Raw genomic sequence first — 25,869 nt, forward strand, 5'->3', positions numbered from 1 at the left:
GGGAATATTTATTTTCCCAACTAATTCACAAGGTAAGGGCTCACAAGTCAAATTTCTTACAAATCCCGTACTTCTTTTTAAGTAGGAGAGATTTTTAATCATCGTTGCTCTTATTGAATCAGATTTCTGATTGATATCTTAATTTCTTGGGTTGGGAACGCAATCTCCGTCCTGCCAAAACTCACTGTTTGGATTGATAAATGGGCGTCGATGTTTTTTCCCTGTTACGATTATGGAATCAGTGAGGCTCTTTTCTTGGATTTGGGGATTCCATCAAATTCTAATCTGAAATTTTGGGGTCCCGGCTTATTTTCTTCACTGATTCGTTCCTTTGCTTAGACTAATTCCTGGGCCAGACAGTATATTCCTCTTTGTTGGTAGTTTGATTTCTGTTATCTCCTTTCAATTCTTGTTTTTGCTTTTGTTTATTTTGGCTTTTCCATGGTAGAAATGAAATTTGTTTGTTAATCTCCATTAATTTTGGAGCTTTGGTTCCAAATAAAATTTTGATATGTGGTTCTTCTTCTTCTTTAGGTTTTAGAATGGGGGAGCTAGAAGTGAAGAAACATGTCCGCTACATTTTGTCTATTGAAAAGGTTTGTTCTATTAAGGTTTTTAAGATCTTCCACATTGATTCTTTACATTCAAAATTTCTGCTATGATCAGATTTTGCTCGATTGGCCTTCTAACTTTGAGTAAATTTGTCCGCAGAAGAAGGATGATTTTGAATCTTTGGTGATAGAGCATCTAAGGATGAACGGTGCATACTGGGGATTGACCACTCTTGATCTTCTGGGGAAGATTGAAACCATTGATCAAGATGAAGTTGTTTCATGGGTCATGAAGTGCCAAGACGAATCAGGTTGTAACCAAATTCACCCACCATAGCTTATTCATTAAACCTATATGTTTTACAGACTCACCTTGTCGTTAGTCCTTCGATATTCCATATGATAGGTCTGACCTAGGTGATCATATGCAGTGAGAATGTACATAATTTGACAATCATTTGTGGATTTCTTCTGTTATTTATTGCGTATCTAATATATAGTGAGGATTTGGCACCATGCGCGCTTAAAATAGACAAATTATTTTTGGCTTCCACTAATTGTTTTTTAAGAGGGCCAAGATGGTATGCATTCTGTTGCTTATAAATATAAAGAAATTTGTCTCTGCAGGTGGCTTTGCTGGTAACATTGGACATGACCCACACTTACTGTATACCTTGAGTGCTGTGCAAATTTTCACTCTTCTTGACAAGCTAGATGTTCTCGACATTGATAAGGTGTCAAACTGTATCCTTCAGCATAAGGTTTGATTTGGTTTGTTCTTTCCTTAAGATTTTTTTTCCCAATTATTTCCATTTATTCAATTAGTATGTCTTTGTCCCATGTGGACCAAATTACTGTATAAAAATCTGAATGAGATTTGTGACAATGGGGCTACCAAGCCTGAATGAGCTTAAATGGTTTTATGTGATCATGAATTCTCATTTAATTTATTTTTTCTTTACATATATTATTATATTTTTAGTAATTTTTGTGCATTTATTAATTTTAAAAGAGCCATTGTGTTCGTCATAATTCTTATGCTCTTAGCCATTTGGGATGATGCCTTTTGTCATGTATTAACACTTGAAAATTGAGTATGATATAGACTGGTTCTCAATTCAGGCTATAGTAAGTGCCTTAGCCTCGAGTTATTTTAGTCCCAAATTCACCTTTTACAGCTGGAAATAAAAAAGATAGAAGAATGAATAGCTGGGTTTCTTGTAGGAAATGTCCATGTTTGTTTTTAAAATTTACAACTGTTTTCTTCGGGCTGGGGAGATAAAATAAAGGACAAGGTCCTTTCATTGATGTTTGACTTAACCTTAAAGTCAGATGTAGCTGGGTTGCAGAACGAAGATGGATCCTTTTCTGGGGACATGTGGGGTGAGGTGGATACCAGGTTCAGCTTTCTTCTTACCCTCTTCTCTAGTTATTTTGCACATTTTCTTTACTCCAATCATGGTTTAAGTGGTCTATTTAATATTGAGTTATGAGGATAAAATATATTATACAGATAATATGGCGGCATACCCAGTGCACGAGGCTTCCGCCATTGCGGGGTCATAATGTACGCAGCCTTACCCCTGTTTTCGCAAAGAAGCTGTTTCCAGATAATATGGCAAAATATAAAATCTTGAAATCTCACCTCCACTACCACCTGTTCTAATTCTTTTTCTTCAATTTTTTCCTCCTCCTAAGCAAGAGGGGTGTGTAAATATGTTAACACCCTTTTTTGCCCATATGCTCTGAATAATTTAATCTCTATCTGTAGATTCTCTTATATTGCAATATGTTGTCTCTCAATATTACATCGTTTGGAGAAGATCAATGTGGAGAAGGCTGTAGACTATGTTGTGCGATGCAAAAATTTGGATGGTGGATTTGGAAGCACACCTGGTGGGGAGTCTCATGCAGGGCAAAGTATGTTTATAACTTCAAATTATTCTTTGCTGAGGTCTGAATATTTTGTTAGTGAGCACTTGTAGCATATTCATTTGCAATGACTTTAAAAGTTCAACTTTCTTATTTCCCTTGTGACCTCTTTTAAATTATTGTGTACTTCCATGTTATTTGTCTCTGTCTTCTCCTATCTGTTCTTTTCTATGATGTGTGGACACTGACACAAGTGTCTGGTGTCATACCAAGAAAAAAAAATGCGAGTGACTGGTGTAGACACAGACACAAAGTGTCCAACAACAAGCAACCCCCAAAACCCAGAAACAGGCAGATGCATTTGTAACATTCAATTAACCAGTAGTGCTTGAGATGTAATTTTTGGAATATTCATATCCTTATGTTGACTCATAGAAACAGTAGAATTGTAAAGTATAATGATATTCAGAGTCTAGGAACTATCAAACCAGAATGGAAGTGGATGGCTCTAATATGTGGTACCATCTACTTTTAGTTCCTGTCTAACAAGTTTGTGGGCAACCTATTAGCTTCTCTGGGAGCATACACTGGACATTTAATATCACAAACCAAAAGTTCAGAACATAAATTTAAAGCTGATTAGAACTGTCCTTGGCTATGACTTGAAAATTTTGTCTTCTAACAGATCGACCACTTCTTTCGCATCTGTCTCCACAATCACATTAGTGATTCCTAGGCTTTGAACATGATGCACAATCACATTAGTGCATCTGTCCCCCCCCTCCCCCCTTCTTCAAGTGCTGATCCTGCTTTGGCAGATATATCTGAGATAGCACAACGCATAGACAATAAAGTATAAAAGAGTCCACATAGTATAAAACAATCCACTCCAAAGTATATAACAGTCCAATAGAGTATAAAGCAGTCATGTTCAATAGAGTATAAAACATTCATACTTCAATTCATTATAGACAAAACAATCATTAGGGTATCAAACAGTCCATTTCCATAAGATTCTCTTTTCGTTCATAAACCATAGGCCAGCATTAAGTTACAATCATAAAGCATGCTTTAAAACATCCCTGACACATCGTTTATAAAAGTTGTAAGCATACTTAGTCATTTAAACATAACACCATGCAACACTACAAGAAAACTTATGTGGTTATACAATAAAGTAACCATGCTCTGAACAGTCCACAAAGTCTCAAAGGTTCTTCTACAGTCTAAATCTCTCAAGAAATAGAGATTCCTACAAATTTAAATAATGCTCAGAAGGTTTTATACATCTTACATAACCAAGAGCTAAATCTTAGTCCAATACTTTGAAACAGTCCACTTTAGTCTAAAGCAGTCCCTCCATATGTTTTTAGTCCAAAAGTCCCTCATCTCTCATATCTTTATATCAGTCCATAGTCCAATTAGCAGGCATTAGTGCATTACCTCTGTTCAAAGTTCATTCCCATACTTCAGATCAGGAGAAAGTATACTTAACATCAGTCCATATCCATTTAACATACTTTCCCTCAGTCTAAGGTTCATTAAACACACCTAGTATCAGTCCAAAGTTCAAATATGTAGTTCAGAAATTCTGGGCAAATATTGTGTGCACAGCCCCAAAACTCATAATAAAAGTCATACCTCCCCATTTCCATTTGCTTTCAAAAAGTACAGATTTAAACTAGGCATAACAGTGAGCAACCATGCCAAAAATGAGATTCAAAATCATCTTCTAAGATAGGTTTTTAACCCACCAAAGTTTCATAAAATTCTGTTTTTAACAGAACACAAATTGGATCAAGAATGCCCAAACCAAATCATCTCTCTCTCTCTCTCTCACACACACACACACACTTCTTCCATTTTCACATAAATAAAACTGCAAAATAAAGTTAAAACTAAAGAGAACATGAACCTACCTCTTTCTCTTCTCCTCCTTTATCTTCTTGGTTCTCTTTCTTCCTTTCTTTCTCCAATTTCTCTTTTCTTGTCTGATTTCACTTGCTTCTTCCGTTCTTTCTCTGCAAATTTCAGCAACAAAAGCTCATGGTGAGCTCTTCAATTCCCATTCAACAACTCAGATCGCTCACTCTCTTCTTTCTCTCATTCTTTTTCTTCTCTGATTTTTCCCTTCCTTTCCTCTCTATTGTTTCTCTCTTCATTCTTCCATTTTCTGCAGCAAAAAAAAAAAAAAAAAACCAACAACAACATCACACCCAAAATCATGGGCTGTTTCCTTCTCTATTCTCTCTTTTGTTATTTAATTTTGCAATTACAAGGCACATGTCCAACTACCACACATGCAGCCCAACACATGCCTCTACACCCATGCCTCCAAAATTACAAGTATTTCATTAAGCAACACACTTGTCTCTCATGCAAGAATGCTGAACCACATGGTCCACTTTAGACCATGTTTTAGCCATCCACTCAAGTTTCAACCCATTAGACTATGGTTCACCCATTCAAACCACACTTAACCGAAATAAATGGGATGCTACACCTGACCTCCTCCAATTCTCATACACACGCATTCCTTAACTTATACTTAACCATTCATTAAGCATTATAATCATCAAGTAAATCCTTATAAAATCATAAAATCATTAGCAAAAATAAAATTATTAATTAATCCGTCCTCAAAATTGAACACACCTTGATGATAAAAAAAACTACGGATAGCTAGTCTGCATCTCATCTTCTTGTTCCCATGATGCCTCCTGGACCGAATGGTTCCTCCAATGCACAAATGCAACGGTTCGGTTCTGAAGTACATGCTCCTCGCAGTCCAAGATCTGCACCGGTACTTCCTCATATGACAAATACTCTTTCAGTTGGAGTGGCTCATAGCTCAAAACATGTGAAGGATCCGCAACATACTTCTTCAGCATCAATACATGAAAAACATTATGAATGCTGGACAAGGAGTATGGTAAAGCAATTGTATGCCACATGTCCAACCCTCCCAAGTATTTCAAAAGATCCCACATCTGGGGCTGTTGCGTCAGAAATCCTGCTTGAGCGAGTTCTGCCTGCAAGACAAGGATTAGCAGAGAGGACCGGGCGTTGCCGGTGATCTCACTCCGATGCTTAAGTTAGATCTCTGAGCAGCAGTCAATTCAATGAGAATTCAAATAGTTTGGATGTGCGTTACCTCCCTTACTTAAGGTGGTTGAGAGGTAAAATCGTGCCTGAATAGGTAAGCTGGAATCTCGGAGTGGAGTGAGACCGTTGTGGAGTGAAGTGTGGGGATAATGTTTATCCGTTACTTCCCATGCGCCGGATTAGGCGTGATGTGGGCGAGAGTCTCGGGCCATGTTGGTCCATGCTAAACTTGGTGTTAAGTTATGGAGGTCGTTCCTCTCATGCCTAGCTATGGCCAGACTGTTGCTGTTTACGGGCGAGCGCGTTGCGCCCTAGTGGTGCGGGCTGGGGTGCGACCTGGCGCCCAGCCCAGCACGACGTTCATAACCTGGTCTTTTCTACGAGCTGGGAGAGCATCCTGGTTTGTGTTTGTTAGGCTGCGCGACTTCGTCTTGGACTCACGACCTCGATGGCTTGTTCTCATCACATCTGGTCTTTTGTCTCATCACGAGCCCCTTACTCCCTTGGACGTTGGTGTCCTGGGGAGTTAAATCGATTCAAATTCCTTGGCGTCTGATCTCGCACGCTTAAGCCTGACATATTGATGGCGGGGTGTGACTTGACGTTCCAGCCATCGGTCAACAAGTGGCCTATGCCATTAAGACGCCTCGATCCAAGGCGACGCTTGACGTTCCAAATTCGAACCGACGCGTGGCCGTAGGCATTATGAGGTCTGGGCTAAGCCTACCGTCAGTTGATCCCCGACGTGCTAAGCCACTCACTACGGTTCAGCCACGTGGCCTACGCTTTTATTACACCTCGGCCAGATCCAACATCGGCTGTCTCGGCCCTACGATGGACTTACCCCCTGGCCGTTGGATTCGAGGGCGCTTCCTCTTCTCTTTATCTATAAATTGGGGCTTCGTCCCTACTGTTATTTCTTATTGATCTTTGGCGAATTTGGATCTTCTGCTCTTTTTGCCTTCTGTTGCTGCTGTTTCCTGCCGCTGTATTTGTTCCGGTGACCGCCATTTTCTTCGCCAACTTTCAAGCTCTTTCATTCAAACTTTACCCTGCAAGCCCGTGCCGCGCGTTCTGCTCGAGCCGTACTTTTCTTTACGCAACATCTGCTACTTTGCCATTAGTAAGTTCCTGCCATCATGTCATCTTCTTTTTCTCAAGCCGAGTCCGATAGGGGCTTCGACGAGGTTGCTGGAATGAGTGGGGGTTCCGACCCCGAAGTGAGTTCTGAGAGGACCCAAGAGGAGCGATCTGCACTCTTTGGGTCCAAGAAGTTTGCTGCTCAGGCTGGCCGCTTGGCCTATGCTTCTTCTGCCCAATCTAGTGGAGGGGTACAAGCCTCTACCAGGGGTTTAGAGGAGCGCACCGCCGAAGGCGGTGGCGCTCAAGATGAGGAGGTGGGAGTTCAGGTGAAACCCACCAGCATGGCTGCCTTCGAGAGTACCATGACTGAGCACTCATTGGCTGCTCTCAGGGCCCAGTATGGATTCCCCCCAGAGGTGGAGACATGGGTACCCACCAAAGCCGAGAGGGCGAACACCCCACGGCCTTGCACTGTATGCCTGTATGAGGTCGCATTCTAGTGCGGCCTCCGCTTCCCTGTCCACCAGTTTGTTTTGGAGGTGCTACGTCACTATACGATCTCCCCCAGTCAGTTAGGGGCGAATTTCTGAAAGTAGCTTTTTGGTTTTTATCTGTTCTTCACCCAGCTCGGCCGTAAGGCCTCGTGGGCGCTTTTTGTTTATTTTTACCATCTGAAGCAGACCACCGATGAGTGGTTCTATGTGGCTCTGCATGGTACAGAGAAGCCACAGCCACAGAAGCCCAAACAGTTCATATGCCATATGCCCCAGTCCGCAAAGAAGTGGAAAGACCGTTTCTTCTTCGCGCACATCAAGGGCGACCCCTTCAAAGCGGAGTGGGAGCAGGTGCAGCTGAAACACGTGAACCAGGTCCCTATGCTGAGCTCATACGACCAACGGTGTCTCAAGCTCGTCGCGCCGGGCGCGGCCTTCGACGTGCGCGATCTGACAGATGAGGCTCTGTTGGTTAGGTATTGACTGAGCTCAACACTGGGTGAGTCCCTTCCCCTGTGAACCTATTTTTTCTTTTGCTTTAGGATCACGAGCTGCTACTGACTTGTCTCTGTTTTCTTTTCAGTGGACTACGAGCCAGACTTTGATGAGCTCCGCGGAGAGGCGGAGGTGGAGAGGCAGAAAGTCTTGGAGAAGCAGCCCAAGCGAAAGACTCGTTCTTCCCTACCGGGCATTGCCATCAGAGATTCTGCGCCCCCCCCCCCCCATCCGGGTCGGTCAAGATAAGCAGGAGCTCCCCTTGAAGGGCAAGGGGAAGGGTAAGGACAAGGTGGATGAGTCCGCCAAGCCCCCGTTACCAAAGGTCCTCGAGAAGAGGACTCGTGATGAAGTGGTGGACCTCGATCCGCCTCCGAAGAAGGCAGCACTGGGGACAAGGCCCTCGGAGAAGCCTCCCTAGGACATGAAGCAAGCCCCCCAAGACCCTGCAAAGGGGGGGATTGCCAAGGGCGAGAAGAGTCTGCCCCCTCCAAAGGGGAAGAAGCGCCTCCAGTTCCAGTGGGAGGTCTATGAGGGCGAATCATCTTTCAACTTTCCCCAGGTTGCTAAGGAGCTGATGGATTACGGCCCCCCTCAAGACGTGGCGGCCATTCGGGCCCAATCTGACGACGAGCTCATAGACTCGTTCGCTTTGGACTTCGCCAGGGTGAGCCTCGAACTTGGCTCCCTCCATTGTTTTCTTTATTAGCCATCTCTTGACGTCGCCCTATTTTGTGCAGGTTACCCGTGGGGCGAGCGAACTCCGACGGAGGGTGGCGAGCCTTTCTGCCTCCTACGAGGAGGAGAAAAGGAAGAGGAAGGTCGCAGAGGAGCAGGCGGTGCTCGCTGCGACCACAATTTCTACTCTAGAGGAGGCGGCCAAGGATCACCGGGAGACGGTCACATCCTTTACTGAGCGTATAGAGGGGCTGGAGAAGCAGCTGGCTCAGGCGAAGAGAGAGACTGAGCTGGAGAAGAGAAAGACCAACTCCGTCCAGGACTTTGTCAGCTTCCAGAACCGGCAAACTTAGGTGATCGAGGAGGCTGTCAAGATAGCCCTGGAGGCCTTCAAGATTTCCCAGGAGTTGAGGGATCGCATGAAAGAGGTGAGTCGTAAGGGTTACAGGGGCGGTGTGAATGACACAGTGAAGCATGTTCTCAAGAAGACCCCAGGCTATGACTTCTCAGGTTTCAAATACTACATCCCCCCTGTTCTTGCGACTCCCAAGGTGCTAGCGGCCTCCAAAGGTCCTACGGTAGAAGGCGATCTCCCTGCTCCAGTGCTTCCTCCTACAACTACTACGACCACTGCTGATGGGACCACTCCCTCTGATCCTCCCCTGGTGGACCAAACTTCCAACGATCCTCCTTCAGCGGACCGCACTTCCAACGATCCTCCTCCGGCGGACTGCTCTTCCAACGATCCTCCTCCAGCGGACTCGACCTCAGCCGTTGCGGCCTCTGCCTTAGATCTACCGGCCAACAATTGAAGATTTTATAGTTCTGTCTCTCCCTTTTTTTTTTAATTATTTTTTTTTGTGTACTGTGTAAATATTCAGCCCGTCATCACTGAAAGATATTTTTCTTAAGTGTTGGAGCCCGTTCTTTCTTCTTCGTCTGTCTCTTTCTTTAGATCGCTTGTTCTTGAAGTTGGACTCCTGTGTTGACCTTCGAAGTCATGCTTTCAGGCCAGCCCTGTGGACTGGGCTTTCCCATCAACTTTTGAAGTTGACCTTCCGTGTCTGCTGTTTGTCATGCTTGCCTTTCCACGTGATGTAAGTGTCATCATGACTCTGGATCTTTCCCCGAGATTTCTGGTGGATTCCCCGCGCAAGCACTTACTGCCTTTCCTTTCTGATTGACATGCGATTTACCCTTGCCATTAATGGAACTGGCGTTGAAGTTGAATTGCCGCTTCGGTAACGACACCATTTAGGTTTCTTGGAGAGGCCAAGAGCCAATGGGGCACGGGCACGTGGCCCTGGGCGTAATGGCGTTGGCACGGAAACCGAATCGTCGTCCTTGTGACTGTGCCTTCTCCAATTTTTTGGGGAGGTGCTAGGCCAATAAGATTAGGGCACGTGGTCTTGGACGTAACTTCCCCTCCACATGGTTCTGGATCTCAAACCGTCGCTTGACTCTTTAAATAGGGGCTATGCCCTTTGCTCCATGTGCTTTTCCCGGATCTATGGATTCCTTTTCGTCATTGCGCTGTTTTTCTCTTTAAGGTTTATACCTTCTCCGCCGCTCACGATGCCAGGGCCTTTCCAGATACAGGGGCTACAAATTTCGGGAGACCTATTCTTCTTGTTGGTGCTTCTTTCGACTTCAACCTTCAATCGACAGTGACCCTTACAGCTTCAAACCTCAATCGACATGCAGTGTCTTTTGGGTGACTGGCTGTGAGGGTTCCTCTCTGTGTAGCGTCCCATTGCCAACTCTTAGGAGTGGGAGTGTTACATCAGAGAGGTGGAGAATCTTGAGGAGGCTGCCCTCTCCTGATCCCACTATTAACGGATCCGGACGGTTGTGATGTGGAGCCATCAGTGCGCTGGAGAACCCAAGCCCATAACACGCTCATGCTCTTCAAGCTCTTCGTTCCCTTCAGAGGTAGAGGAGTAGAAACAAGACTATTTGGGTGCTTTACCCCTCTGATGGTAAATCCCATTTGGCAGAGCAGTCTGCTCTTGATTCTCGGGGTCGCTCTGTAACAGGTGGTATTGCACCAAGAATACTGAGCTCAGTATCGTTCCATACCTGCTACTCCTGTTTCCCACTTCGCGACCCCTGGTGCTTGTGCTTCATCAGCCTTCTTCTGTTCGAGAGCACCGAGGTGCCCTTCATCGAACTTGCGTTGCTGGTGGGCTTTAGTTTGCCACGTTTTCTCCCACAGTGAAGGGGAACCTAGATCATGAATCGATCTTTTGTAACTGTTCTTGGATATTGTAATCCCCTCATGTACTTGTACTTTTATGCTTTGAAATATTAATAAAAGAATCTCTTTCTCTTTCAATTGAGTTTTTCTTCGAGTCGCGATCTTGTTGCCTTCGCTACTTTAATGCTGACTTTGGAGGTCAGTTTTTAGTGCTGTCCATGGAGGTTAGACTTTAATGCCGACCTTAGAGATCAGTCTTTCGTGCTGACCTGAGAGGCCAGTCTTTAGTGCTGACCTTAGAGGTCAGTCTTTCGTGCTAGCTCAACGAGCTAGACTTTAAAAACAACCATTTAGGTCAACACGAAACTGTGAGCACAACTGTAGACAAAACTGTGACCACGAACTGATATTTTATTGATTCTCGAGCAACTTTTACAACGACCTCAATGACTTTACTGATAAAATTTTTCAGATTCTCTGAATTCCAGGGTCGTGGCATCTTGTTGCCTCCCGGGGTCTTTAAGATATAAGTGCCTGGCTTGATCTGCTTGGAGACCACATATGGTCCTTCCCAGTTTGCGTCTAGCTTGCCTTGGTGTTGAGGTTGGGAGGCGCTTACTTTGCGCAGTACCAGGTCACCGGCCCTAAACGTCCTCTCCTTGACCTTAAAATTGTAGTAGCAGGCCGTTCTCTGTTGATATGCCACGTTTCTCATCAACGCGTCCTCTCTGACTTCATCAAGGAAGTCCAGGTTGGCCCTCAGTCTGTCCTGGTACGTCCTTTTGTTGAAATTGAGGCTCTTGAGCGAGCCTGCTACTACCTCGACCGGTGCCAGAGCTTCGGTTCCATAGGCTAGCTGAAACGGGCTCTCACCCGTGGGCGTTCGAACTGTAGTTCGATACGATCATAAGATGTTGGGGAGCTCATCTACCCACCTTGCTTTCGCCTCGGTTAACCATCTTTTTACCCCTGTCAGCAGGGTGCGATTGGTGACTTCCGCCTGGCTGTTTGCTTGTGGGTAGGCTACCGAGGTCGTTCGGAGTTCTATGTTGTACTGGGCACAGAACACCCTAAACTGAGGGTTATTGAATTGTGTCCCGTTGTCTGTCACCAGTATCTTTGGTAGTCCGAACCGGTAGATAACCTTATCCCTAAAGAATTTTTCCATTTGTTGCCGCGTGATCTTCGCTATTGGCTCTGCTTCTACCTACTTGGTGAAGTAATCCACCGCGATGACAAGGTATTTCCTTCCCCCTGAAGTTGGGGTGAAGTTACCAAGGATGTCCATTCCCCACATGGCGAAGGGGATAGGACTAAGGATGGAGGCTAGCTCTGTGGCGGGTTGGTGCGGTATGGATGCAAACTTCTGGCACTGCTCGCACCTTCTCACATATTGGATCGCTTCCTTCTGCATATTGGGCCAGTAGAACCTTGCTCTCAGCACTTTATAGGCCAAATGGCGCCCCCCCATGTGACTGCCATATATGCCTTGGTGAACTTCGGTCAAGGCATTTAGAGCATGTGTGGGGGTCAGACACTTTAGCAACGGACCAAAGACCGATCTTTTGTATAGCTCCCCCTCCACCATTGAATATCAAGCTGCGCGACCTCAAACCTTACGCGCCTCGATCCTATCTTTGGGCAGAACATCGTCCCTCAAGTATGTGACGATCGGGTCCATCCAGCTGGGCTCGACCTCGATCGGCGTGACCTCTCGGACTTGGTGGGAGGGTTCCAATAACTGTTCAATGTACACTAACCCGTCCAGCTGAGCCAGCGTCTCTATTGACAGGCGCGAGAGTACGTCTGCCTTCTCGTTCTCGTTCCGGGGCACCCGGCTCATCTCGAACGCATTGAACGAGCTCACCAAGTTCTTGGCGACTTCTAGGTATGCCGCCATGCTGTCGTCTTTGGCTTCATAATGCCCGTTAACCTGGTTAACGACCAGCTATGAGTTAGCTCGTACTGTCAGCCTCTTGACCTGTATGGCCTTGGCCGTTCTTAGCCCTGCTATCAGTGCTTCGTACTCTGCTTCGTTGTTTGAGGCTGGGAAGTTAAGGCGTAGTGCGACCTGTATCTTGAAGCCCTCTGGGCTCGTTAGAATGAAGCCAGCCCCCTGACCTCTGAATTGCTCGACCCATCCACGAACATGGTCCATAACGGCTCAGGGCTGGTCTCCACTTCCATCTGGTCCTCCTGCTTCGGCGCGTTCTCGTTTTGTGTACACTCGACCACGAAATCTGCCAGAGCTTGGCCCTTTACGGCCGTCTTGGGCCTATACTCAAAGTGATACTCGCTCAGTTCTACGGCCCATGCGGTCAATCTCCCAGACACGTCTGGCTTGTGGAGTACTTTCTTTAGTGGTTGATTGGTCATGACCACTATGGGGTAGGCCTGGAAGTATGGCCTCAGCTTGCGAGCTGCCTTTACTAGGGGGAACGCGAGCTTCTCGATCTGGGGGTAGCGTGTTTCAGCGTCTAGCAGCACGTGGTTGAGATAGTACACTGGCTTCTGTACCCCCGCTTCTTCTCTTACTAAGGTCGCGCTCACTGCTATGGGTGATGCGGCCAAGTATAGCAGCAATTCCTTCTTTGGTACTGGACGTGCCAGCAGCGGCGGGTTGGCTAAGTATGCCTTTAGATCTTCAAAGGCCTTTTGGCATTCCTCAGTCCACCTGAAGCCTTTGATGTCCTTCAAATTCTTCAAGGTCTTGAAGAACGGTAAGCATTTGTCCCCCGATCGCGACACGAACCGTGCCAGCGTTGCCACTATTCCGTTTAGTCTCTGTACCTCACGGACGGTCCTGGGCGGGCTCATCTCTTGGATGGCCTTGATTTTTGTCAGGTTGGCCTCAATCCCTCTTTGAGACACCATGTAACCCAGGAACTTGCCAGAGCTGACCCCAAAGGCGCACTTGGCTAGGTTCAACTTCATTTGGTGGGCCCGCAGCACCTGAAACGCTTCGTCTAGGTCGGTCAGATGATCTTGGGCCCTTATGCTCTTCACTAGCATATTGTCTACGTACACCTCCATATTTCTGCCTATCTGAGCCTTGAACAGCTTGTTTACCATTCTTTGATAGGTCGCCTCCGCGTTCTTCAGGCTGAAAGGCATCACCAGGTAGCAAAAGTTTTCCTGGTCAGAACGAAATGTTGTATAAGCCTCGTCCCCTTCATCAGGATCTGGTTGTATCTCGAGTAAGCATCCATAAAGCTCAGCCTCTCATGCCCTGCCGTCGCGTCTATCAGGAGGTCAATCCTTGGCAGCTGGTACTCGTCCTTGGGGCATGCCTTATTGAGGTCAGTGTAGTTTACGCACATTCTCCATTTCCCATTTGGTTTGGGGACCATCACCACATTCGCGAGCCATGTTGGGAACTGCTCCTCTTTGATGAAGCCAGATGCCTTTAACTTCTCTATTTCCTCTTTCATCGCGGCCTATCGTTCTGGGGTGAACGTTCTCCTTTTTTGCTGCACTGGCTTTCTAGTAGGGTCCACGTGCAGGGTGTGCTCAACAATGTGGCGTGGTATGCTTGGCATGTCAGCCGTTGACCAGGCAAACACGTCCTTGTTCTTCTGGAGGAACGAGTTGAGCTCCCTCGCTTCCTCACTCTTCAGCAGAGATCCGATCTTCACAGTTCTTGTGGGATCCTGCTCGTCCAGTGGGACCTCAATGAGCTCTTCAACCGGCTCGCCCCGCTGGTAGTGCTTATCACCTTCGCGGTTATCCGCGACCTCCACTGGGTGGGCTGTCCCCCTACAGTTGCCTTTGATCTGCTTCAAGAAAGCAACGTGGCATTCGCGGGCCTTCATCTGCTCTGTTTGGCACTCCCCTATACCATTCGGGGTAGAAAACTTGACTTTCAGGTGCTTAGTGGACACCACAGCTCCTAGCTCGTTCAGGTTTGGTCTGCCTAATATGACATTATAGGCAATCGCCACTCACACGACCATGAAGTTGACTTTTATGGATTTTTGACAAGGGGCGGTCCCCACTGTCATGAGAAGCTCGACTAACCACTCGATCGGGGCTGGTGTGCCGGAGAACCCGTATAATGGCGTGGACTCAGGCTTCAATGTGCCTGGCTCGAACCCGAACTGTAAATAGGCATCATAGGACAGCATGTCCATCGATGCCCCAGTGTCCACCAGGATCCTGTGGACGGGACGATTGGCTATAACTGTCTGAACCACGACAGCGTCCCTCCATGTCCTCATTTGAGAATGTGATCACGGGCTCAGTTCGTGCCTTCTTCTCGGGCACCTCACCTACGGCCACGAACCGCGCCTTCGCCTTGGCTTAGCACAACGACTCTTGCCCTAGTCCCCCCAGGATGGTGAGGATAGCAGGCGCTGAGGAGGTGTTGGCCTCGTTGTCGTTCCTCCTGACCTCTCTGCAGTCATCGCGCCGGTCGTCGCGGCGATCTCGATCATCTCCTCTTCTGTTCCTGTCTTCCCTCCTGTGGTCGTTCCTTCCGGCTTCACGACCTCTGGAATTATCTTTCCCATCTTCCTTGACATAACGCCTCAGATGGCCCTTCTGTATCACGTCCTCGATCTCTCTCTTTAGTTGTCTGCAATCCTCGGTGTCATGGCCGACATCCTTGTGGAACTTGCAGAACTTATTCTTGTTTCTGTCCTCAGGCCTTGAGAACATCGGCCTGGATCACTACAATAGGCCTCGATCATACACCTCCATCAGGATTTTGGTCCTGGTGGTCTTGAGCGGGGTGTAGTCAGGGCTCTGGTCTCGGTCGGACCTCGCTCTCTTAGCGTCTTTCTTTTTCTCATCCTTCTCGCTCGTTCTCTTTTTCTCTGGAGCCTTTACATCCACCGCCTTCCTCGCCTTCATGATGTCGAACATATTGGCGTACTGGTAGCAGCGATCCAGTAGCTGCGGCATGGTGGTCACTGGGTCCAAGGCGAGCGACTTTACCAGGTCGTGGTTGGTGACCCCATTATGCAAGGCGTTGAAGGCCATTGCATTGTCCAAGTCCTTGATCTCCAGGCTCTCCTTGTTGAAGCGAGTGATATAATCCCTGATGGACTCATCAGTTCGCTGTTTGACGGCCAGCAAGTTGGCAGCGGTTTTCTTTTGCTTCATGTTGCTCTGGAAACGGCTCACGAACGCTTTGGCCAACTCGGTGAAGCTTCTGATCGAGTTGGGCTTCAGCTTTGCGAACCACAGTGCTGCTGGCCCCTTAAGAGAGGTGGGGAATGAGCAGTACGACACCACATCAGACCCGCCATAGACCGTCATCATGGCGTTGAAGTAACTGATATGGTCATTGGGATCACCCTTGCCATCATAGGCCTCAAAGGTAGGAGGCTTGAAGCCCCTGGGGAGTTCAGCCCTCATTACCTTAGCCGTGAAGGGATGTTGGCCGGGTCTGAAGCTCTCCTCAGGGACACTTCCCTTCTCCAGGGCCACGATCTTTGTATTCATCTCCCTGAGCTTAAGGTCAAGCTCACTTTCAGCGATCTGGTTGGGGACGGCGTCTGCCCTGGCGCGACGCGCGTTCAACTCGTCTCGGAGATCACGCCTGGGTGACCTCTGCTGGTCAACCTGCTCAGTGCGTGCCTCTGAGGCTTTGGTGCGACTTCTCTCGGTCCTTCTATAAGTCCTCCGGCCGGTGGACGTCGATTGCTCCCCCCCTCGCGAGGGTCTGCTCCTAGTAGGCAGGTTCCCTGTGCGACTGATCTCCGAAGGGGGCAGTTCTCTCCTGGATGGGTGTGAGGACCCAGCCTTGCTCCCAGTTGCTCGCGGGCCTCGGGTTCTCCTGAGCGTTCCTTGGGGGCGCCAGCACAGGTGCTGGGGGCAAAGCTGGTGCTGGAGGTAGGCCAACGGCTGCCAGATTGGCTGCTCTCAACGCTTGAATTTCTCTGACCACGTCCCTAAGGAACTCATTCTAGTGGAGTACCTGCTGCTGCAAGTTTTGGATTTGGCCCACATTGGCAAGCGCGTTAGGATCTACCACCGTATGGGTGAACCCCTGAGGCAACGGCGGTGGAGGTGGCAGTGCCTTGGTGCTGCGGTTGGACTGGCCCTGATCCTGCGTTGTATTTTGGCCAGCATCCGCAGTCGCTGAAGGTTGGGTCTCTGCGGTTTCGCCCACCGCCAGGAGCTGGGTTCCGACAGGTCCCGTTGGTGCAGTATTCGTTTACCGCAAGATTTGCTTCCCGGTTTGTCCTCCGCCACGAGTATTCTTCGTCTCCCGGCGTGTCACCGGATTCTCCACGGTTGGTGGAACTTGAGTGTTGGGTGGAACGACGTTTTGTTCTCCGGCCATGATCTTGGATTGACGGTTTGGTAGGGATTTTGAGGCTTTGAGAATGTCGTTCCCACAGACGGCGCCAAACTGTTGCGTCAGAAATCCTGCTGGAGCGAGTTCTGCCTGCAAGACAAGGATTAGCAAAGAGGACGGGAGTCGCCGGTGATCTCACTCTGATGCTTAAGTTAGATCTTTGAGAAGCAGTCAATTCAATGAGAATTCAGATAGTTTGGATGTGCGTTACCTCCCTTACTTAAGGTGGTTGAGAGGTAAAATCGTGCCTGAATAGGTAAGCTGGAATCTCGGAGTGGAGTGAGACCGTTGGTGTTGTTAAGTTATGGAGGTCGTTCCTCTCATGCCTAGCTATGGCCAGACTGTTGCCGTTTACAGGCGAGCACGTTGCGTCCTAGTGGTGCGGGCTGGGGTGCGACCTAGCACCCAGCCCAGCACGACGTTCATAACCTAGTCCATTCTACGAGCTCGGAGAGCATCCTGGTTCGCGTTTGTCAGGCTGCGCGACTTTGTCCTGGACTCACGACCTCGATGGCTCATTCTCATCGCATCTGGTCTTTTGTCTCATCAGGGGCTTAACTTCCCCTTCTTCCCAAATCTCATAACTCCCTTCATAGGAGCCACTCGAAGGAACACCATGCTGCCAACAGCAAACTTAACTCTTTCCTTATGATATCTGCATAACTTTTCTGCCGATTTTGAGCTTCTCCAATCCCCCTCTGTGGCAGTTCCATTTTCTCACAAGTCCTCTGAATAATTTCCAGTCCCAAAATTTTCCGTTCACCGACCTCATCTCAATAAACCAAAGACTTGCACTTCCTACCATGTAGAGCTTCATACGGTGCCTTGCTAATGGTAGCTCGGTAACTGTTATTGTACGCATACTCGACCAAAGGTAAATGCTCATCCCAACTGCCCTTCAAATCTAATACACATGCTCTCAACATGTCTAAATGGACTGTAATAGGCAGGCCCGCTCGGCCCATAATTTACTGGAAATTAATACCTTGCAGTTTTGTTAACAAGGTTTCTCCAACTGCTCCTTGGCCTTGGTTGTGTATACAGGACTTGATGTATATTACTGATATATCCCAGAATATATGTTTTAGTACTAAGGGAGATAGCCTATGCCTAGCAATATGAACCTGGCTAAGTATGCCCAATCCAAAAAATCTGTATATTTCTCTAATGTTTAATAATATCTTTTGTCTTTTACTATCAAAAAAAAAATGAAGATGACAACCATAATGTATGGGTCTGGCTTTTGTGTTTGCAGTCTTCTGCTGTGTAGGTGCCCTTGCAATAACAGGTTCTTTGCACCACATTGACAGAGACCTCCTAGGGTGGTGGTTATGTGAGCGGCAAGTTAAATCTGGAGGTCTAAATGGGCGGCCTGAGAAGCTTCCAGATGTGAGTTTGTTGAAATTTGAGCTTTCATTGGAAAACTTCACTCATATCTTCTCATGGATGATCCTGTATTTGCTTCAGGTCTGCTACTCATGGTGGGTTCTTTCTAGCCTGGTCATGATTGACAGAGTACATTGGATAGACAAAGAAAAGCTTGCAAGATTCATATTAGACTGTCAGGTTAATTCTGAACTCAATGACTTTTTTTAAGTTTTCTTTGAGTTTCTTTGTCGGAAATTAAGGGATGCACTAGCATGATACCTTTCTGGAATCTCTCTTTCAAATTATCTGTGCTTTTCTCATTCAATTGTTGAAATGCAGGACACAGAAAATGGAGGAATTTCAGATAGACCTGATGATGCTGTTGATGTTTTCCATACATATTTTGGGGTTGCTGGTATAAAAACCTCTTGGTTTTCGTTTGTTATTCTTGTTAGCCTCGTATTGAATGTACATTTCAGATGGTGAACTGCAAGCTTGCACCCCATATATATGTCCAGGGGTCCTGGTAATTCCTATTTGGAGCTAAAAACATGAAGATCTTGGACTCTGGATTTTGGTGCTCTCATCCTTTCTTTTTTTTTTGGGGGGGGGGGGGGGGGCAGGAGGGCGGGGTGGAACTTTTTGCAATCGTCATCCAATCATACGATTATTTGGGCAGAAACTTTTCTTGTTTGATTGGATTATGGGTGCCCATTCTTAACCCTGAACACCCCCTAGTAATGCTGGTTTCATGTTGGTACTTCATAAAAAGGAGCCTCTAATACATGCCCCAATCAACCACTTTTCCTGAGATAAACAAATCATATTCAGGTTGTCTTCCTAGCTTCCTAATCGCATGGTGGATTCTAAGCCACAGGTATAGGATGTTTGCAATTACATTGGTTGCTGCCTGAGCTTATTCCCCATCTCCAATCAAGATCAATATTTTCTTTGTATGGTTCATAGATTCAGGTTATAGCCTCTAATATCAATATATGACATCTTCATGCTCTTTCTTATTGTTGTTGATGCAGGACTCTCGCTTCTAGAATATTCAGGGTTGAAAGCCATTGATCCAGCTTATGCTTTACCTGTTGATGTTGTGAATAGGATCATCTTAAAAAAATGAGGATTTTGTCTCCATGAAAGTATATTTTCAACATCTATATATGGACAGAGGGCTCACATGATTTATGTGCAACGGAATTCAGCAATGGCTCCAATGACCAACCTGGAGTTTTGATGAATCAAGCAAAGCAGAGACTGAAATGGAAAATGGTGGTAAAAACTTCTTTCTGCCAATCCTAATGAGCTTGAGCACATAATCACCCAATGAGAATGACAATTGCCAATTGAATCACACAATATAGTTGCTTTTTCTACAAGGTTCATTGTTTGTTTGGGACCATTGCATGGTGGGCATATGATTGAATTAAAGCCCTAAATTTGACCTATGATGAGTACATAGGGTTCTCTTTTCCATTTACTGCTCTGGAATTGCTGACTTGATTATGCCCTTTTGGGAAAAATTGGAATGTGGTAGTAGTAATTGACATTCTAATAAGGTATGGTCCTTATTTAGGGACAATCACCATTGAGCCTGGTCTACCTTATGGGACCCATTCAACTACATTATGATATTATTGGTATCATAATGGTGTCTCTAAAAATCTATCAGGGAAAGCTTTTGTTTTGGGGTGAGCAATATAATATTCCTCTACCCCATATTAAAGGGAACAGGATTTCTGTTTAACAAAGTGGGCATTTTAGACAGATCATTAATTTTTTTTTGTTTTTTAACTTTCATAAAATAGTCATTGTATATATTCTTGAATTTTATCAATAAGATCTGAAAAGAGGCCTCTCTTTTTAGCTATGTACAATTAGGCTGGAAATTTTCATGTTTGGAGATTAGATAGCCTAAGGAACATGTTGACACATATTGGGGCAACCAACTCGGAAGGTCCATAATCAAGACCTCATTCCTTTATTGACCCTCAAAAACCAAAATCAGTCTTATAAATGGAATTCGACCGCCTGGTCAAGCTAGGTTAGATTGGATTTTAAAGGTATACCTTTCAAACAGAAGCATTGGTTCTTTATAAAAATTGACCGTTAGATGTATTTAGAACCTTATTTATTTTTTGAGTAAATTGCATGACCCTGTCCTGTAACTATGCCTAATTCAATGGACACCCCTGTTAGTTTAAAAATTGTAGTCGGCCCCAAAATGTGATTCTGTTAGGTTGAATAATAAAATGACCTTACTACCCTTACACCAAAACCACTTAAAATCATGATATGACCCTACCACCCTTAATCTTTAAACACCTATTTCTCTTCTTCTTCCTTCGACCTAAAACAGCTGAATGAGCACCATCAACGGAGGTTCTGACTGCATTTCCTCTCGAGGTTCTCCTTCCCGTGCTCTCTATTCCTTCTGTGTATCAAACAACTTTGGCCTAAGCCGATCATCTTCTCCGGGGACGACCACCCCCTGTGACCTGCGATTTCCTCATTGAGTTGGTGGTTGTTTCCTTGAAAACCCTAAGACGATCCCCCATTGCGGTGTAACGCCGAAGCCCCCTGAGCCAAGAAGAAATCCATTGCTGCCACGGTTTATTCTCCTCTTCTTCTGTTCCTTCTGCTGCCCAATTTTTTTTTTTTTTCATTTTGATTTTGATTTTCCCCCTTTCCTACTGGAACTACCACCGACGCATGAGCACCATGACCTCTACCAAACCCTTCTTCCTCTCTTTATTTTCCTTTTTTTCCTTTTTACTCCACCCACAACCGTCATCTTCCCCATTTCTCTCTCGTTCCCATTTTCTAATCCCAAATCCTAACTTCATTTTTATCTCAACCCATTTACCTCCACCGAAATCAGTTTTAAACATATCAATTCTCCAGCGGCAACACCATTTAATACAGATCAATCTGCTAGGGATGGGCTCAATTAAGGATTGGTAGAATAAAATTCTAATCTGATGCTTGATATGATTAGATCTGATTAGGTATGATAATAGAAACTGGTGAAGAAATTTGAGGGTGATGGAAGGGGCGGTGGGTTGGGTATGGCTTGCAACAGTAGTGGTAGAGGCTTGTAGGGCACTGAGGGTTGCAGGTCCAAATAGTAAGAGTATCGAGACCGAATTGAAGCAGTTGCAGGGCGTCAGTCGACACACGATTTAAAGGAAGGTACCTAGGACGATGAATGGTGAATCCAAGGGATTTGAAGTAACGTAGCAGTTGCAGAGAAATGTTTTGTGGATGTATTTCACCAACAGGGGCGACAAACATAGCAGCTCGTCAAGTTTGGTCGATCTTCTTCCTTGAAGGAGTTTTCATATGAGTTGCATATAGAAGGAAGTGAAAAAACGAAAAGCCTTGGCTATTTGGGGCAAATCATTTAAAAGGGCAAAAGGGTAATGTTCTTCCAAACAAGGGTAACTTAGTCATTATAATTTATTTTCTATATGACGTCATTACTTAACAGCAACTCACGGACGAAGTTGGGGCCGAGTGTAACCAAGGCATAGTTACAGGGGAGGTCTGTGGAGTTTTTCCAAATTCAGGGGTGTCTCTTGAATTAGGCATAATTATAGGGGAGGTCTGTGTAATTTATGCTTTTTTTTTTATTTTCAAAACATTAATAGGAAAGAATCAAAGTTATGAACCCTTTTCATTTTGGTGGCTATTTCTCCCGTAAAATAAAGTTTTGGTAATTTTGGATTGAAATTTTAGAAGGCTGGTCTCATCACAACGGTAAAGTTACCCCATTGCGACCCGGTGGTTGCGGATTCACTGCGAAGTAGGAGTAAAATTATGTACACATCTGCCCTTTCCCAGACTCCATAGTGATGGAAGTGATGGGCGCTTCATGCCCTGAGTACAACTTTTCTTATTTATTGAGATATTGGTTTGCTAACAAAAAATGAAATTTCTCCAATTGTGAATGTCTAGCCCACATAAAATGGTCTTCTCTATGAAATTTGTTAGTTTATTTTGCCCCTCTTTGTTGGGTCGGTGTTGTGTTTTTTGCCCATTAAAAAATTTCATCAAGAAGCCAAATTTGGCTTCATTTACTAAAGTAGGCCAAAACACATAAAATGATCGGAAAATATATTTTAAGCTAAAGTACGCCAATAAGTTTCATTTTACTGTCTAAAATCCGAAACTTCAACCCAAATGAAAAAATTTATAATATTTGATGTGGGCAAAAATTTATAATAATAGGATTGGAGAAAAGATTTGGCATGGCATGGCGGTAATGGTATTGGAATATGTCGGCATAGCAATGGGCAACTTGTCGAATCAGTATTAAATGCTTGAACTAATTCCTAATTCAGCCAAAGGGTTGTCTGTAATAAATGCTTGATATGGCTCCACAGTCCAATGCTTACAACTTTCGACGGGTATAGAACCGGCCATATTTGAATTTGTGCCCTACATCATCACATTGGGTCGTATAATTCAGCCTTGCTTTCAAAGTAATGGAACATGTATGGGACGTGAGCCATGTAGCTTGGTTTTCAAGTTATTTGCTATAAATGTGAATGTTGGTTATGTTTATGCTTTTCTCATAGGAAAAGGCATGTGACGCTTATGATAATAGGCCTGTAATGATAGATTATATCGGTGATAGTTGGAGAGAGGCTACAAATATCGTGTTTTGCCTTATCCCTACCGCGTGTCCATCATCTATAACCCAAATTATTCTTGGTATATCATTATTGTTGTGCTTGTTGCAACGTAACATGTCAGGAAGGAGTAAAAAATAGGTTGGTCTCATCACAATGGTAAAGTTGCTTCATTGTGACCTAGGGATGAAAATGGATATCTGAAAATCCAAATCCAATCCGCATCCCTACCTGTTTAGAGTCATCCTTATTTGTTTAGAGATATCCGGAAAAATATCCGAATACTCTGATAAAAATCCATCCAGAAAAAAATCTGAATACTTAATAATAAAAAATTAAGTAAATAATGTTTATGAAGGTTTTTTAAGATTCAACAAGTTCTAGACTATGAGGAAAAGAGAATCATGATCTAAGAGATATGGATTGAGAGTGAATTATGTCTACAGGGGGGAGGAAGGTCCGGGTTACACAAGGCAGAGATGTAAATTGATGGTTGAAAATCTGAATTCGATCCATATCCAAATCCATTTAGAGGTATCTATATTCGGCCAGGGAATATCTGGATCCGATCACATCCGTATTCGGCCAGGGAATATCCTGATGGTTGTGGATTCACTGTGAAGCGGGAGTAAAATTGTGTACATATTTGCCCTTTCCCAGACTCCACAGTGGTTGAAGTGATGGGAGCTTCATGTGAGTACAGCTTTTCTTATTTATTGACATTTTGGTTTGCTAACGGAAAATGAAATTTCTTCATTTTGTGAATATCTAGCCCACATGAAATGGTCTTTTCTATAAAATGTGTTAGTTTATTTTGTCCCTCTCTATTGGATCGGTGTTGTGTTCTTTGCCCATTCGAAAATTTCAGCCAAAAGCCAAATTTTGGCTTCAGTTACTAAAATAGGCCAAAACACAAAATGATCAAAAAATATATTTTACGATAAAATACATCAATAAGTTTCATTTTACTGTCTAAAATCCAAAACTTCAACCCAAATGAAGAAGTATATAATATTCGATGTGGGCAAAAACTGGTGGAAGATCTTGGTCGTTAGATAGAGGGACTTGCACACACCAAGAAAAGCTTAAGAGGGGGTCGGAGAAGACTCTAGGGGGATCCTCTGAAACCAAAGTCAGTTCTCGTAGCAATCAATTGAAGGTGAGAGATCAAAGACAATTGAGAAAGGATAGTGGTTTGGATGGAATAGTATCCAATCCTTTACTTGAGATACTTGTCCTGTACATATAGTAGGTTTGGAGAAAAGATTTGGCCTAACATCGCGGTAATGGTACTGGAATATCTCAGCATAGGAATTGACAACTTGTTGAATCAATATTGAATGCTTGAACTGATTCAGCCAAAAGGATGTTCGCAATAAATGCATGATATGGCTCGACAGTCTGACACTTACAACTTTCAGCGGGTACAGAACCGGGCATATTTGAATTTGTGTCCTATGTCATCACACTGGGTCGTATAATTCGGCTCTGTTTCAAAGTGACGGGACATGTATGGGACATGAGCAGTGTAGCTTGGTTTTCAAGTCATTCACTATAAATGCGCATGCTGGTCGTGTTTCTTCTTTTTTCATAGGCGGAGGCATGTGACACTTAGGCTAATAGACCCATAATGATGAGATTATATTGGGGATAGTGAGAGAAGGGCTACAAATATCGTGTTTTGCCTTATCCCCGCCACGTGTCCATCATTCGTAGCCTAAATTACTCTTGGTATATCTAATTGTTGTGCTTGTTGTGACGTAACATCTCAGCATAGGAATGGACAACTTGTCGAATCAATATTGAATGCTTGAACTGATTCAGCCAAAAGGATGTCCGTAATAAATGCTTGATATGGCTCGATAGTCCGACGCTTACAACTTTCGACGGGTACAAAGTCGGCCATATTTGAATCTATGCCCTACGTCATCACACTAGGTCGTATAATTCGGCCATGCTTTCAATGTGATGGGACATGTATGGAGTGGTGTAGTTTGGTTTTCAGGCCATTCGTATAAATGAGCATATTGGTCATGTTTCTGCGTTTCTTATAGGCGGAGGCTTGTGACACTTAGGATAATAGGCTTGTAATGATGAGATTATATAGGGGACAGTGGGAGAAGGACTACAAATATCGTGTTTTGCCTTATCACTACCACGTGTCCATCATCCATAGCCCAAATTGTTCTTGGTTGATCAATATTATTGTGTTTGTTACGACATAATATGCCAGGAAAGAGTAAAATAAAATAAGGAAATAATTTACCTTCTTTGCAATACATTAATATTTTGCATATAAAACAACAGGGCAAGAGATCTGTACTTGGTCACATGGTCTCTAAACAAGCATCTGAGCCAATGGGCGAGCATACTGGATATCTATCCAGGGGGCAGAGGCGTCATCTCACGGTGTCCTGTGAGAGGCCGTAGACAACACCACCAAGTACAGATCTTTTTCCCAAAACAATATATACCAATGTTTTGCTATAAAACATCTACAGCCATTACAAAACTTTAAGTCTCTTCCTTTTACTTCTAATGAAATTGTTGGAAATGCATACACAAACACGAGGAAGAAACTAAGAAAATAATCACAATGATATGAGGATTTAACGTGGTTCAGCATGAATGCTTACATTTATACGAGAGAATTAGAGAATTTTTCACTAAGTTAGAAAAACACTCTACTCTACTCTCCACTTTACAATGTGATTTCCCTTTCTTATGTCTAAGTTTTTCCTATGTAGACACTATATAGGAAACCTTGAAAACCTTAATCCCCCATATAATTACAAATTTACTCATGTACATGTAATGGATCCAAAACCTAACCCAAACATATAGAAGCCCAATAATAATTATGTGAGCAACTGTAATATATAGGACAAAATCTAGCAATCTCCACCTTGGTTTGGATTCTGCGAATCACCCTGAAGAAGACCGATATCGATGTTATATATGCAAATTCCGCCATTGTCTCTGCCTATCCATCGTACACAAACTAACATGGCCCATAATCCCACCAGGGTGCCTGCATAGTTCACTCATGCATGATGTGATATGTTTTCACCTCTCCTGTTGT

The 25,869-nt window shown here is 44.7% G+C and overlaps 1 protein-coding gene across 1 annotated transcript; it reads left to right on the top strand.

The window, feature by feature from the left end:
* The first annotated feature begins 241 nt into the window (after nucleotides 1-241).
* On the top strand, nucleotides 242-19,561 carry LOC122657335 (geranylgeranyl transferase type-2 subunit beta 1-like). The gene is made up of 10 exons (XM_043852007.1): nucleotides 242-377; nucleotides 535-596; nucleotides 712-862; nucleotides 1,179-1,295; nucleotides 1,884-1,950; nucleotides 2,323-2,471; nucleotides 18,035-18,168; nucleotides 18,247-18,345; nucleotides 18,487-18,562; nucleotides 19,182-19,561. The coding sequence occupies exons 2-10, from the start codon at nucleotides 543-545 to the stop codon at nucleotides 19,274-19,276; spliced, it is 942 nt and encodes a 313-aa protein (XP_043707942.1). The 5' UTR covers nucleotides 242-377; nucleotides 535-542; the 3' UTR covers nucleotides 19,277-19,561.
* Nucleotides 19,562-25,869: the final 6,308 nt, after the last annotated feature.

Source organism: Telopea speciosissima, chromosome 4 (genome assembly GCF_018873765.1).
Source record: "Telopea speciosissima isolate NSW1024214 ecotype Mountain lineage chromosome 4, Tspe_v1, whole genome shotgun sequence".
NCBI lineage: Eukaryota > Viridiplantae > Streptophyta > Magnoliopsida > Proteales > Proteaceae > Telopea > Telopea speciosissima.